Source organism: Hyla sarda, chromosome 2 (assembly GCF_029499605.1).
Source record: "Hyla sarda isolate aHylSar1 chromosome 2, aHylSar1.hap1, whole genome shotgun sequence".
Lineage (NCBI taxonomy): Eukaryota > Metazoa > Chordata > Amphibia > Anura > Hylidae > Hyla > Hyla sarda.
In genome coordinates, this window is record NC_079190.1 from 185,074,003 (window position 1) to 185,088,621 (window position 14,619).

General features: G+C 44.5%; 1 protein-coding gene across 3 annotated transcripts in view; it reads right to left on the reverse strand.

The window, feature by feature from the left end:
• The window catches only part of GABRA5 (gamma-aminobutyric acid type A receptor subunit alpha5), a 252,490-nt gene that overhangs the window by 198,657 nt on the left and 39,214 nt on the right, over window positions 1-14,619 (reverse strand). For all 3 annotated transcript variants that reach the window (XM_056555897.1, XM_056555899.1, XM_056555896.1), the window contains one exon: window positions 5,761-5,882. In XM_056555897.1, coding sequence (XP_056411872.1) covers window positions 5,761-5,882 — 122 coding nt within the window. The remainder of the gene's footprint in view (window positions 1-5,760; window positions 5,883-14,619) is intronic.

Sequence of the window (14,619 nt, forward strand, 5' to 3'; positions counted from 1 at the left end):
AAAACCTCAATATTTTGGAAACTACACCCCTTACGGAACGTAACAAGGGGTATAGTGAGCCTTAACATTTTTCATTTTCACAAGGAGTAATAGGAAGAAAGCACCCCATAATTTTCTTCTGAGTATATAAATACCCTATATGTGGTTGTAAAGTACTTTGCGGGTGCACTACAATGCTCAGAAGAGAAGGAGCGCCATTGGGATTTTATAGAGAGAATTTGGCTGGAATTGAAGGCCATGTGCATTTACAAAGCCCCCATGGTGCCATAACAGTGAACCCCCACACATGTGACCCCATTTTGGAAACTACACCCCTCATGGAATGTAATAAGGGGTGCAGTGAGCATTTACACCCCACATGTGTCTGACAGATTTTTTGAACAGTGGTCCATGAAATTTTCAATTTTATTTTTCATTTTCACAGCCCACTGTTCCAAAAGACTGTCAAACACCAGTGGGGTGTAAATGCTCACTGCACCCCTTATTACATTCCATGTTTCCAAAATGGGGTCACATGTGGGGGGGGGTCCACTGTTCTGGCACTATGGGGGCTTTGTAAACACACATGGCCCCCGACTTCCATTCCAAATAAATTCTCTCTCCAAAAGCCCAATGGTGCTCCTTCTCTTCTGAGCATTGTAGTTCCCCCACAGAGCACTTTACATCCACACATGGGATATTTCCATATTCAGAAGAAATTAGGTTACACATTTTTTTGGGGGGGCGGCATTTTCTCCTATTTCCTCTTGAAAAAAATTTAAAATGTGGGAAAAAAATAATTTACTTTACTTTACCAAAAAGTTGTCAAACACCTGTGGGGTGTTAAGGCACACTGTACCCCTTGTTATGTTCCTTGAGGGGTGTAGTTTCCAAAATAGTATGTCATTTTTATTGCTGTTATGGCACCATAGAGCTTCCTAAATGTGACATGCCCCCCAAAAACAATTTCAGCAAAATTGACTCTGCAAAATCCCATTGTAGCTCCTTCCCTTCTGAGCCCTCTACCCCCGCAGAACATTTAACGTTTACATATGAGGTATTTCCTTACTCGAGATAAATTGGGTTACACGTTTTGGGGGGCTTTTTCTCCTTTTACCCCTTGTAAAAATTCAAAAACTGGGTCTACAAGAACATACAAGTGTAAAAAATGAAGATTTTGAATTTTCTCTGTCAGGAATGGGCAGGGAAGGAGTGCACTCTATTCTCGCCAGCTTCCCTGTCCCTGACTACTTACGTACCTGCCCTAAACAAAAGATCCGTAACCACAAAGGCAGTCCCTTTCTATATGCGTGAGGGGCATAATTGTCAAAATTATAAACTACAATGACACAGACTAGGCCCGGGACAGTAGGAACAGAAAAACTAACAAAGGAAGACTAAACACTCACACAATAAGTCCAATGTCAAATATCCGCATCTAAAGCCAGGAGATGTCACAGTACAAAGTCGCTAATACTAGAGAGAATGGTCAGAGAGAGGAGCCAAAGGTTCAGAAAGCCAGATATAACAAATTCACAAGACAGCTAGCTAGAGTACAAACTGAGCTCTATAGCAAGCATTGACTGGGAGTATACTGCCAGCTTACATGGAGCCCAAACAGGTGCTGCAATCAAGGTCAGCTGACCAGTCAGACAGCCAGGCGTAACCCAGTAACAAAAAACAACAAAGAAGCTGTCAGAACTTTTTAACTCTATAGGTTCTGACATTCTCCTCCACTTTGCTGCTATTCCTACAGCTAAAGGGTTAACAAACTTTCTGAATGTCATTTTGTATACTTTGAGGGGTGCAGTTTTTATAATGGAGTAACTTATGGGGTAGTTCTAATATGAAGGTCCCTCAAATTCACTTCAAAATTGAACTGGTCCCTGAAAAATTTTGATTTTTAAACTTTTGTGAAAAAATAGAAAATTGCTGCTGAACTTTGAAGCCCTCTGAAGTCTTCCAAAAGTAAAAACATCAAAACCGAATGACCAGGGAGTCAGGAGTTTGTCTGGCGCAGAGAGGAACCATCAGGCAGCCAAGTAAAATCAATGGATTTATTGGATGCAACGCGTTTCGCTGCGCATGCGCAGCGAAACACGTTGCATCTAATAAATCCATTGATTTTACTTGGCTGCCTGATGGTTCCTCTCTGCGCCAGACAAACTCCTGACTCCCTGGTCATTCGGTTTTGATTTTACTCTTACCCAGGAGGGCTGCAGTGGACCTTCTTCTACATCTCTTCTGCTCTTTACCTTGTTGTGTGTGGGCGCACAACCAACTTTGGTAAGCGGCTTGGGAATTACCGTCCCCTACCCCCACCTACAAGATCTACTGATCCTGCACATGAGGCGCCTTCCTCCCTCTCTCTAAAAGTAAAAACATGTCACCTTTGTGATGCAAACATAAAGTAGACATATTGTATATGTGAATCAATATGTAATTTATTTGGTATGTCTATTTTCCTTACAAGCAGAGAGCTTCAGAATTAGAAAAAAAAAATTATGAAATTTTGCAATTTTTCACCAAGAAATTAAGCAAGTATCAACGAAAACTTACCAAACTACTTGTTAAAGTAGAATATGTCACGTAAAAACAATCTAGGAATTAAATTCATAAGTAAAAGCATCCCAGAGTTATTAATGACAGTGGTTAGATGTGCAAAAAATGCTCTGGTCCTTAAGGTCATAATGGACTTGGTCCTTAAGGGGTTAAGTGGTACTATAGACAAAAACAAAAACAGCAGAGCTTCTCATAGGGCAGTACGTTTTTGCAGGGATGGATAAACATGCATGTAAAAAAATGGTGAGTGGAATAGCGCTCACCTTTTGAAGTTGTGTATATGGCCAGGTGCCTCCTGGCCGAGGGGTACAGTATCCAGAAAGATGTTCCACGTCCGTGGGACAAAAAAATCACTGGTGTAATTCGGTGCAAAACCGCTTAGAGGGATGGAAGTACAGCGTAGGTATAAGTAATGTATTTTATTCCAATGAGCCTTAAAACAAATGCGTTTCAGGAGAGAGAGGGAGGAAAATGGAGTATATCAACATTATAAACCAAACTAGAACTGCAAACATAATATGAAAAAATTGTGGCATATGAATATATAAAACATAGTACTAGATGGACCTAATCAATTTAGAATGATCAGATGAATAGGCACTGTATATATGAGGAATATGCCTATATTGTATTATTAAAATAGGGGGAAGGGGTGGGAGTTGATAAGGGGTGGGGGGGGTGGGGAAGGGGGCAATATAATTGAGGAAACAGGACACAAAAGAAGAGGAAAATTGGCAACAGATTTTAATAAATATTTTCAAGTCTTTCATTGAGGCCATGAGGCACCACACTGTTCATTTTCAAAATCCAATAGGACTCTCTACGCTTAAACTTTTCAAACCGGTCTCCATCCTCACTGGAGATTTGTTCAATGCCTGTGATCTGAAAATCTGCAAATTGGTTATTGTGATAGATTCTGGCATGTCTAGACACGCTGTGTTTCTCAAAATTGTGTGTACCATTGTATCTATGACCATTAATTCTGTTTGGCTGAGATCGTGTTGTTCTCCCAATATATTGTCATTTGCAGCCACACTCAATGAGATATATAATGTGAGTGGAGCTGCAGTCAATGTGATCTCTTATCTTAAAAATCTCCTGTGTCAGATTACTTTGAAAAGATGTGTTGCCATTTTTGATATTTTTGCATATTTCGCAGTCCTTCAAATTGCATTTATAGCAACCTGATGTCATTTTCTGGGAGTTCTTCTGGCTCCCTGAATCTAGTTTGATTCTTTTCAAGCAGGTAGGAGCTACAAAAGTCTTAAGGGTTCTCGCTCTCCTATAAGTAAAGCTCGGATTGTTTGGTAAAATCCTCGTGAGTACTGGGTCCTGTAATAAAATGTACCAATACTTTGTTTGCAGATATAGTTTGGTTTATAATGCTCATATACACCATTTCCTCCCTCTCTGTTTCGCACCCTCCCCCCCCCTCCCCCCCCCTCTTCGACTATCTATTTCAGAGGAGTGATAATCTGGTCACTCACTAAAATAGATTGCCAAGTACTTACCGTATTTTCCGCTGTATAAGACGCACTTTTTCTTCTCCAAAACTGGGGGGGGAAAGTTGGTGCGTCTTATACGGCAAATACAGATTAAAACGTTTCCTATCACGGCGGTCCCTGCGGCCATCAACAGCCGGGACCAGCGGCTAATACAGCACATCACCGATCACGGTGATGCCCTGTATTAACCCTTCAGACGCGGCGATCAAAGCGAAAGTGACACTAACCCGGCTGCTCAGGTGGGCTGTTCAGGACCGCCGCGGTGAAATTGCGGCATCCCGAACAGCTTACAGGACACCGGGAGGGACCTTACCTGCCTCCTCGGTGTCTCCTCAATGCCGGGATCCCAGCACTGCGGACCTCCAGATGTTGGAGCCAACGGCTGTCCGGGCTTGCTGGGAGTTGTAGTTTTGCAACATCTGGAGGTCCGCAGGTTGAAGGTTCAGAATCAATTTTTTCTAGATTTTCACCCTTTAAAATTGGGTGCGTCTTACATGCCGGAGTGTCTTATGTGGCGAAAAATACGGTAAATGCTCTTCACTTTTCTGCAAGTATTGTACACTGAATCTGAACTATCGGTACATTACACCTACATTATAAGATATAGATCATTTGGATGCACAATCCACCTACCACCTCTCAGATAAATTAAACTTAATGGATCTACTCTACGGCCGATGTTCCTACACATCGCAAACAAGGAAAGGAAAATCTTTTCTTATGAGGACGCGCATAAATGAGCACCTACAGCGCTGTGCGAGGATCACATCCCCCCAAATAACTAAGTATCAGTATGGGAGTCCCTTCCATACAGGACTCATGTCCTTTTATAACAAGTCATTACAACCTTCGTTTTAGACCGTTATTAGTGCACAGACACGGAGTATGGCATCAATAGGCATAATATATGCCTCAGATGATGTTACTGCACAACTGGTTCTGCTACGGAGGTATCACCGCTGGCAAGCAGGATCCGCTGCAGAGTTAAACTTTCGCTTCACCTATTGTTTTAAAATATAATATACACAGGTCCTCCATCTATGATTGTTTATTTTAAACTTTTATTCGGTTTTATGTCATTCACTGTCAACTGTATGTTTTACTGTGTAATCAGATGATGTCACCCCTGAGCGCCGGTCGGCACCAACCACTGCGCCCCGGTGCTATATGAGATATGCTTTGTGCCACATTGTTTTATAAAGCCTCCTGTACATTGAGAAAGGGTCATAGACCCAAAACACATTTGTTTTAAGGCTCATTGGAATAAAATACAACTTGCACAATTGGTGGCTGACTAAATAATTTTTTGCCCCACTGTAGATGACATTGACCATATAATGACTACAAAGTATATGACATTGACCATATGATGACTACAAACTTGTTAAGTTTTAATAAAAATTAAATCTATTTTTTTAAACAGGATCACATAATCCTACACAGTTTGTTTCTAAACATTGCCATTTTAAAGAAAAGAAACAAAACAAAAAAAAGTGGCCCCTCTGACCCCTTTTTACTGCCAAACATACACATTAGATTTTTTGCTACAGGGAAATAGTTTTAAAGTAATGACAGATATACCTTGAAATATTTTAACGTTGCTGCACCACATCCCATGTACACAACTGTCTAGAAAGTGATTGGTATTTATACATTTTTTAGTTATGTTTAAGTACCTCATACTGTAAATATACCATGCATAGCAAATCTTTACCTCCAAGTCCAGGCCGTAGTCTGTTGTCATAACCATCCAGTAAACCATCAAGTATTCGAGTAAATATGGTGATATTATCATTTGTGTCTTCTTTAATGGAAGCAGTCGTCATCTGCGGAGTGCTGAATTAACATAAAGGAGAATATCATATTAAAAGAGTCAATTTGAGGAAAAACAAATGTGAAGGAACTGAATTTTTTTCAGAAATACAGACCTTTTCTACTAAACTGTAAAAGTCAGCTTTAATCTCTGTCTATAGAGGACCCATAACTTGATCTAAATGTTTGGATCACTAGTTTTCTAATCTACTTACACATCAAGCATTTATTACAACAAATAAAAAAAATAAGATGTCAAACATACGTGCTCCCTCATTATAATTGTAGAATATAATGGTACTGCTATAGATTTCATGGTCCTCTACAGCTCCTCGTGTTAGAGCAGATGGAAAATAACAGCATAATGTAATTAGAGTATAATTGGTGTAATAAGACAACTTCATGAAAATACTGGATCTATCAGCAATAATTCTAAAACTTACATAATCTCTAAATGTCCTATGTGAAATTTAGACTAATATTCTGTTTAATCTATGACTACATACTAAGAGGTAGTCATGTGTATCACTAGGGTTACTTATTAACATAAAAGGCATAGGACCAAAAATTATATTATACAGTTTGTGTGATATTGATATCTGTTCACATATCATATTTATATAGCAGTTTGTAAGTAAACCCAAACTCCTGCTTGCTTCTCACAGTTGTGTCCTGGTTTCCTAAGATCACTTCACAAGTTTTAAATTGTACCTTTCATTTGGAAAAACTTTTGCATTTCAAAAGTTCTGATCGGTCGGAGGCTTAGTGCTAAGACCCCCATGATCATTAAAAATAATAGGGAGAAGCATGTTGTAGCATGCTCTACACCCTGGCTCACGGCGATCTTCTTCCAACTTCACCAGACAGCCTGCTACTGCTAGTGTGTTTTGTTTTTTTACTTTTTTTTTTTCTACTAATCGTTGGGGGTTTCAGCATTAAGGCCGCAATGAATCAAAAAAATGTACATGTCTCTGAGGCATGTCAACAGCATCTCTAAATGACAGGGACACTTTAAATTGTGTCCCCAACTATGTTACAAAGTTACAAAATGTGTTCTCAGTTACGTCAGTTGTTTATATAAACATACACAACAAATTCAAAATTTCAATTTAGGCTGTGACTTCCACTAAACCAAATGAAGTTCACACGTAGTATTTTGGTCACGTTTGGTCTGTATTTTAATCCTCATTTTGAAGCAAATTTTTTGTCAAACTAGTAGTGGAACCAATACAGAGGAAACTATAATAGAAAGATTTGCACATTTTCTGTGTTTTGGACCCACTCCTGGTTTGGGCAAAAACTGAGACCTAAAATGAGAACATGGACCAAAATACTACATGTGAACCTAGCCTTACTAGATGATTTTACATAGCTAACTCCAAGGGCATATTTGGGCTATAAAACAGGCACGCCTACATCATTATAGGAGTAACTTCCCATGTGTACTACTTCACAGGGGTAAGGTTATGAAACTATAGGATTAATGCGTATCAGTCACATAAAATAGACTTGTGAAGCTGCTCACAAAGTGCAGTGTGGCTTTACAAGCCTACTCAGGCCAGACCGGTTCGCATCCCAGTCTTCTTACCCGACCTGTCCTCCGTTTGTTCAGTCCCGGCGCGCGGCCCCGCTCCCTACGGCACGCGCGCCGTCTCTCTGCGATTTAAAGGGCCAGTGCGCCGCTGATTGGCGCCTGGCCCAATTAGTGCATTCACCTGTGCCCTAGCCTATATTACCTCACTTCCCCTTCCCAGCATCGCCGGATCTTGTTGCCCTTGTGCCAGTGAAAGCGTTTCCTTGTATGTCCCAAGCCAGTGTTCCAGACCTTCTGCCGTTGCCCCTGACTACGATCCTTGCTGCCTGCCCTGACCTTCTGCTACGTCCGACCTTGCTCTTGTCTAATCCCTTGTACCGCGCCTATCTCAGCCGTCAGTTGGAGTTGAGTCGCTATCGGGTGGAACGACCTGGGGGTTACCTGCCGCAGCAAGTCCATCCCGCTTTGTGACGGGCTCTGGTGAAAACCAGTAACCCCTTAGACTCCGTTCCCCTGGTACGGCCCACCTCATCACCCCACTGACACAGAGGATCCACCTCCAGTATCCTTACAGTACCCGAATCCTGACAGTAGATCCGTCCGTGGATCCCGCTGAGGTCCCACTGCCAGTTGTCGCTGACCTTACCATGGTGGTCGCCCAGCAGTCTCAACAGATAGCGCAACAAGGACATCAGCTGTCCCAACTGACAGTTATGCTGCAACAACTTTTGCCCCAGCTTCAGCAACCATCTCCTCCGCCAGCTCCTGCACCTCCTCCGCAGCGAGTGGCCGCTTTCAGCCTCCGCTTGTCTCTGCCGGACAAATTTGATGGGGACTCTAAACAATGCCGTGGTTTTCTCTGGCAATGTTCCCTGCACTTGGAGATGATGTCGGACCAATTTCCCACAGAACGGTCAAAGGTGGCTTTCGTGGTTAGTCTCCTGTCTGGGAAGGCCTTGTCATGGGCCACACCGCTCTGGGACCGCAATGATCCTGTCACTGCCACTGTCCAGTCCTTCTTCGCTGAGGTTCGTAGTGTCTTCAAGGAACCAGCCCGAGCCTCTTCTGCCGAGACTGCCTTGTTGAACCTTGTCCAAGGAAATTCTTCTGTGGGCGAATACAATTTCATACCCTTGCCTCTGAATTATCTTGGAACAATGAGGCCCTCGGCGCGACCTTCAAAAAAGGCCTATCCAGCAACATCAAGGATGTGCTGGCCGCACAAGAAATTCCTGCCAACCTGCATGAACTTATCCATTTGGCCACCCGCATTGACATGCGTTTTTTCCGAAAGACGCCAGGAGCTCCGTCAGGATATGGACTTTGTTCGCACCAGGCGATTTCTCTCCCCGGCTCCTCTCTTCTCAAGTCCACTGCAACCTGTTCCTGTGCCTTCTGCCGTGGTGGCTATGCAAGTAGACCGGTCTCGCCTGACCCTACAAGAGAGGACTCGCCGCCGCAATGAGAATCTATGCCTGTACTGTGCTAGTACCGAACACTTCCTGAAGGATTGTCCTATCCGTCCTCCGCGTCAGGAAAGACGCACTCCGATTCCGCACAAAGGTGAGACAGCTCTAGGTGTGAACTCTGGTTCTCCACGTCTTACTGTGCCTGTGCGGATTTCTTCTTCTGCTAACTCCTCCTTCTCAGCTGTGGCCTTCTTGGATTCAGGCTCTGCAGGAAATTTTATTTTGGCCTCTTTCGTTAATAGGTTCAACATCCCAGTGACCAGTCTCGTCAGACCACTCTACATCGCTTCAGTTAATGGAAAAAAATTGGACTGTACTGTGCGTTACCGCACAGAACCCCTGTTAATGTGCATTGGACTACATCACGAAAAAATTGAATTTCTGGTCCTACCCAACTGCACTTCTGAAATTCTCCTCGGCTTGCCTTGGCTCCAACGTCATTCTCCTACCCTTGACTGGACCACCGGGGAGATCAAGAGCTGGGGTTCTCCTTGCCTCAAAAAATGCCTCACGTCTGCTCCCGGCTCCGTCAGTCAAACCCCGGTGGCTCCTCCTATACCAGGTCTTCCCAAGACCTATCAGGACTATGCCGATGTTTTTTGCAAAAAAAAAGCAGAGACTTTGCCACCTCACAGGCCTTATGATTGCCCTATTGACCTCCTTCCACGTACTACTCCACCCCGGGGCAGGATCTATCCTCTGTCCGCTCCTGAGACTCAAGCCATGTCGGACTACATCCAAGAAAATTTAAAGAGGGGATTCATCCGCAATTCCTCATCCCCTGCCGGAGCGGGGTTCTTCTTTGTCTCAAAAAAAGACGGTTCCTTACGGCCGTGCATTGATTACCGCGGTTTAAATAAAATCACTATCAAAAACCGCTATCCCCTGCCTCTTATCTCAGAACTCTTTGACCGCCTTCGTGGCGCTAACATCTTCACCAAATTGGACTTAAGAGGCGCATATAATCTCATTCGCATCTGAAAAGGGGATGAGTGGAAAACCGCATTTAATACCAGAGACGGACATTTTGAATATCTGGTTATGCCCTTTGGGCTCTGCAACGCCCCTGCTGTCTTCCAGGACTTCGTGAATGAAATATTTCGGGATTTGTTATATGCCTGTGTTGTGGTTTACCTGGACGACATTTTGATTTTTTCCTCTAGTCTCGAAGAACACCGCCGTCATGTCCGCCTAGTGCTCCAGAGACTCTGTGAAAATCAATTATTTGCCAAGATGGAGAAATGTCTCTTTGAATGCCAATCTCTTCCCTTCCTAGGTTATCTAGTCTCTGGCCAGGGACTTCAAATGGACCCAGACAAACTGTCAGCTGTTTTAGATTGGCCCCGCCCCTCTGGACTCCGAGCTATCCAACGCTTCTTGGGATTTGCCAATTACTACCGACAGTTTATTCCGCATTTTTCCACCATTGTGATTGTGGCTCTAACCAGGAAGAATGCCAACCCTAAGTCCTGGCCTCCCCAAGCGGATGAGGCATTCAATCGCCTCAAGATCCTCAAGTGGCGACACTCCTCGCACCTCGCCTGTCACGATTCGGCTAGCTGGATGTGGATCCTCTGTGTCAGCGAGGGATTGGCATGGACCGTGTCGGTGGACCAGTTCTAATATGCTACTGGTATTCACCAGAGCCCGCCGCAAAGCGGGATGGTCTTGCTGCGGCGGTAGCAACCAGGTCGTATCCACCGGCAACGGCTCAACCTCGCTGACTGCTGAGAAGGCGTGGGACAGAAGGACTAGGCAGAGGCAAGGTCAGACGTAGCAGAAGGTCGGGGCAGGCGGCAAGGTTCGTAGTCAATGTGGATAGCAGAAGATCTGGAAACACAAGCTTGGGACAACACTAAACGCTTTCACTGGCACAAGGCAACAAGATCCGGCCAGGGAGTGCAGGGGAAGTGAGGTATTATAGCCAGGGAGCAGGTGGAAGCTAATTAGTCTGATTGGGCCAGGCACCAATCATTGGGGCACTGGCCATTTAAATCTTAGAGAGCTGGCGCGCTCGCGCCCTAGAGAGCGGAGCCGCGCGTGCCAGCACATGACAGCCGGGGACCGGGACCGGTAAGTGACTTGGGATGCGATTCGCGAGCGGGCGCGTCCCGCTATGCGAATCGCATCCCCGCCGGCAATGTCAGTGCATCGCTCCCGGTCAGCGGGTCTGACCGGGGCGCTGCAGGGAGAGACACGCCGTGAGCGCTCCGGGGAGGAGCAGGGACCCGGAGCGCTCGGCGTAACAAAGTCCATCCAACTCATTTCTCGTTTATATTGGTGGCCTACTCTGGAGGCAGATGTCGCTGATTTCGTCCGGGCCTGTACAGTTTGTGCCCGGGACAAGACTCCTCGCCTGAAGCCTGCTGGACTCCTTCATCCTTTGCCTGTTCCTGGGCTGCCATGGTCTCAAATTGCAATGGATTTTATTACGGATCTGCCTTTATCCCATGGTAACACAGTCATCAGGGTGGTCGTTGATCGTTTCTCCAAGATGGCACACTTTATTCCACTTCCAGGTCTTCCTTCAGCGCCACAGTTGGCGAAGTAATTTTTTGTGCACATTTTTCGCCTTCACAGGCTTCCCACGCATATCGTCTCGGATAGAGGCGTTCAATTTGTATCAAAATTTTGCAGAGCTCTCTGTAATCAATTAAAAATCAAATTTAATTTCTCGTCCTCCTATCATCCCCAATCCAATGGACAAGTAAAGAGAGTTAACCAGATCCTTGGTGACTATTTGCGACATTTTGTTTCCTCCCGCCAGGACGATTGGGTCGATCTTCTACCCTGGGCTGAATTCTCGTACAATTTCAAGGACTCTGAATCCTCCGCCAAATCCCCGTTCTTTGTGGTGTACGGCCGTCACCCTCTGCCCCCCCCTCCCCACTCCCACTTCTTCTGGATTGCCTGCTGTTGATGAAGTTACCCGGGACTTCTCCATCATCTGGAAGGAAACTCAAAAGTCCCTCCTACTGGCCTCATCCCGTATGAAGAAGCATGCCGACAAAAAGAGAAGAATTCCTCCTGTCTTTGCTCCTGGAGACAAAGTGTGGCTCTCTGCCAAGTATATCCGCGTCCCCAGTTATAAGCTGGGACCACGTTTTCTTGGACCCTTTAAAATCAAGAGTCAAATCAATCCTGTCTCCTACAAACTTCTTCTTCCCCCTTCTCTCCGTATTTCTAACGCTTTTCATGTTTCTCTTCTTAAACCTCTTGTCCTTAACCGCTTCTCTCCCAAGGTTGTCGCTCCAGCTCCTGTCTCTGGCTCCTCCGATGTCTTCACTGTTAAAGAGATTCTCGCATCTAAGACAGTCAGAGGTAAAAAAAAAATTCTCGTAGATTGGGAAAATTATGAACCTGAGGAGAGGTCTTGGGAACCCGAGGATAACATCCTCGACAAGGAGCTCATTCACAAGTTCTCAGGTTCCAAAAAGAGGGGGAGACCCAAGGGGGGGGGGGGGGGGTACTGTTACGCCAAGCGCTCCGGGTACCCGCTCCTCCCAGGAGCGCTCGCAGCGTTCACCTTGTCGCAGCGCCCCGGTCAGACCCGCTGACCGGGAGCGCTGCGTTAGTTTCTCGCTCGCGGTTCGCCTCCCAGTCTTCTTACCCGACCTGTCCTCCATCTGTTCAGTCCCGGTGCGCGGCCCCGCTCCCTAGGGCGCGCGCCGTCTCTCTGCAATTTAAAGGGCCAGTGCGCTGCTGATTGGCGCCTGGCCCAATTAGTGCATTCAACTGTACCCTAGCCTATATTACCTCACTTCCCCTTCCCAGCATCGCCGGATCTTGTTGCCCTTGTGCCAGTGAAAGTGTTTCCTTGTATGTCACAAGCCAGTGTTCCAGACCTTCTGCTGTTGCCCCTGACTACGATCCTTGCTGCCTGCCTTGACCTTCTGCTACGTCCGACCTTGCTCTCGCCTAATCCCTTGTACCGCGCCTATCTCAATAGTCAGTTGGGGTTGAGTCGCTATCGGGTGGAACGACCTGGGGGTTACCTGCCGCAGCAAGTCCATCCCGCTTTGCGGCGGGCTCTGGTGAAAACCAGTAACCCCTTAGACTCCGTTCCCCTGGTACGGCCCACGTCATCACCCCACTGACACAGAGGATCCACCTCCAGTATCCTTACAGTACCCGGATCCTGACAGTTGCAGGATTCAAAATGGAAGTCTCTTATACATACATTTTACTAATATACACTTGTGCAACAGCACAACACATGTTGCTAAACAACCCCTTTAACTCTTCAAACTATATGTTCTCCAGTATTTTTAAAGTACCCTCTGGTGGAATTTTTTTTTTTTTTAAATCAACTGGTGCCAGAAAGTTAAACAGATTTCTAAATTACTTCTATTTAAAATGTTTAATCCTTCCAGTACTTATCAGCTGCTGTATACTCCACAGGAAGTTGTATTTCTTTCTAGAATTATTTTCGATCTGGCCACAGTGCTCTCTGCTGACACCTCTGTACACGTCAGGAACTGTCCAGAGAACAAGCAAATCCCCATAGCAAACCTCTCCTGCTTTGGACAATTCCTGATATGGACAGAGGTGTCAGCAGAGAGCACTGTGGTCAGACTGAAAAGAACTCCAAAAAAAAATACAACTTTCTATGGAGCATACAGCAGCTGATAAGTACTGGAAGGCTTAAGATGTTTATATAGAAGTAATTTACAAATCTAGAAAAGTATGTGTGCTGCTCGCAACCCAGAATCCGAGGTATACGTGGTTAAAAGATTGATCCACACTGACCCGAAATAAAGAGAAACTATAGTAATATATTAACCACACCTCAAGGATCTCATCATACAAGATGGTGCACAACAATAATTGGAAACAATGTATTTCAAAAGGTTATAAAATGTATTAACCCCTTAAGGACCCAGCCATTTTACACCTTAGGACCCGGCCATTTTTTGAACATCTGACCACTCTCACTTTAAACATTAATAACTCTGGAATGCTTTTAGTTATCATTCTGATTCCGAGATTGTTTTTTCGTGACATATTCTACTTTAACATAGTGGTAACATTTTGTGGTAACTTGCATCCTTTCTTGGTGAAAAATCCCCAAATTTGATGAAAAATTTGAAAATTTAGCATTTTTCTAACTTTGAAGCTCTCTGCTTGTAAGGAAAATGGATATTCCAAATATTTTTTTTTATTCACATATACAATATGTCTACTTTATGTTTGCATCATAAAATTGACGTGTTTTTACTTTTGGAAGACACCAGAGGGCTTCAAAGTTCAGCAGCAATTTTCCAATTTTTCACAAAATTTTCAAACTCACTATTTTTCAGGGACCAGTTCAGGTTTGAAGTGGATTTGAAGGGTCTTCATATTAGAAATACCCCACAAAAGACCCCATTATAAAAACTGCACCCCCCAAAGTATTCAAAATGACATTCAGTCAGCGTTTTAACCCTTTAGGTGTTTCACAGGAATAGCAGCAAAGTGAAGGAGAAAATTCACAATCTTCATTTTTTACACTCGCATTTTCTTGTAGACCCAATTTTTGAATTTTTACAAGGGGTAAAAGGAGAAAATTTATACTTATGTTTGTAGCCCAATTTCTCTCGAGTAAGCACATACCTCATATGTCTATGTAAAGTGTTCGGCAGGCGCAGTAGAGGGCTCAGATTCGAAGGAGCGACAAGGGGATTTTGGAGAGTACGTTTTTCAGAAATGGTTTTTGAGGGGCATGTTGCATTTAGGAAGCCCCTATGGTGCCAGAACAGCAAAAAAAAAACACATGGCA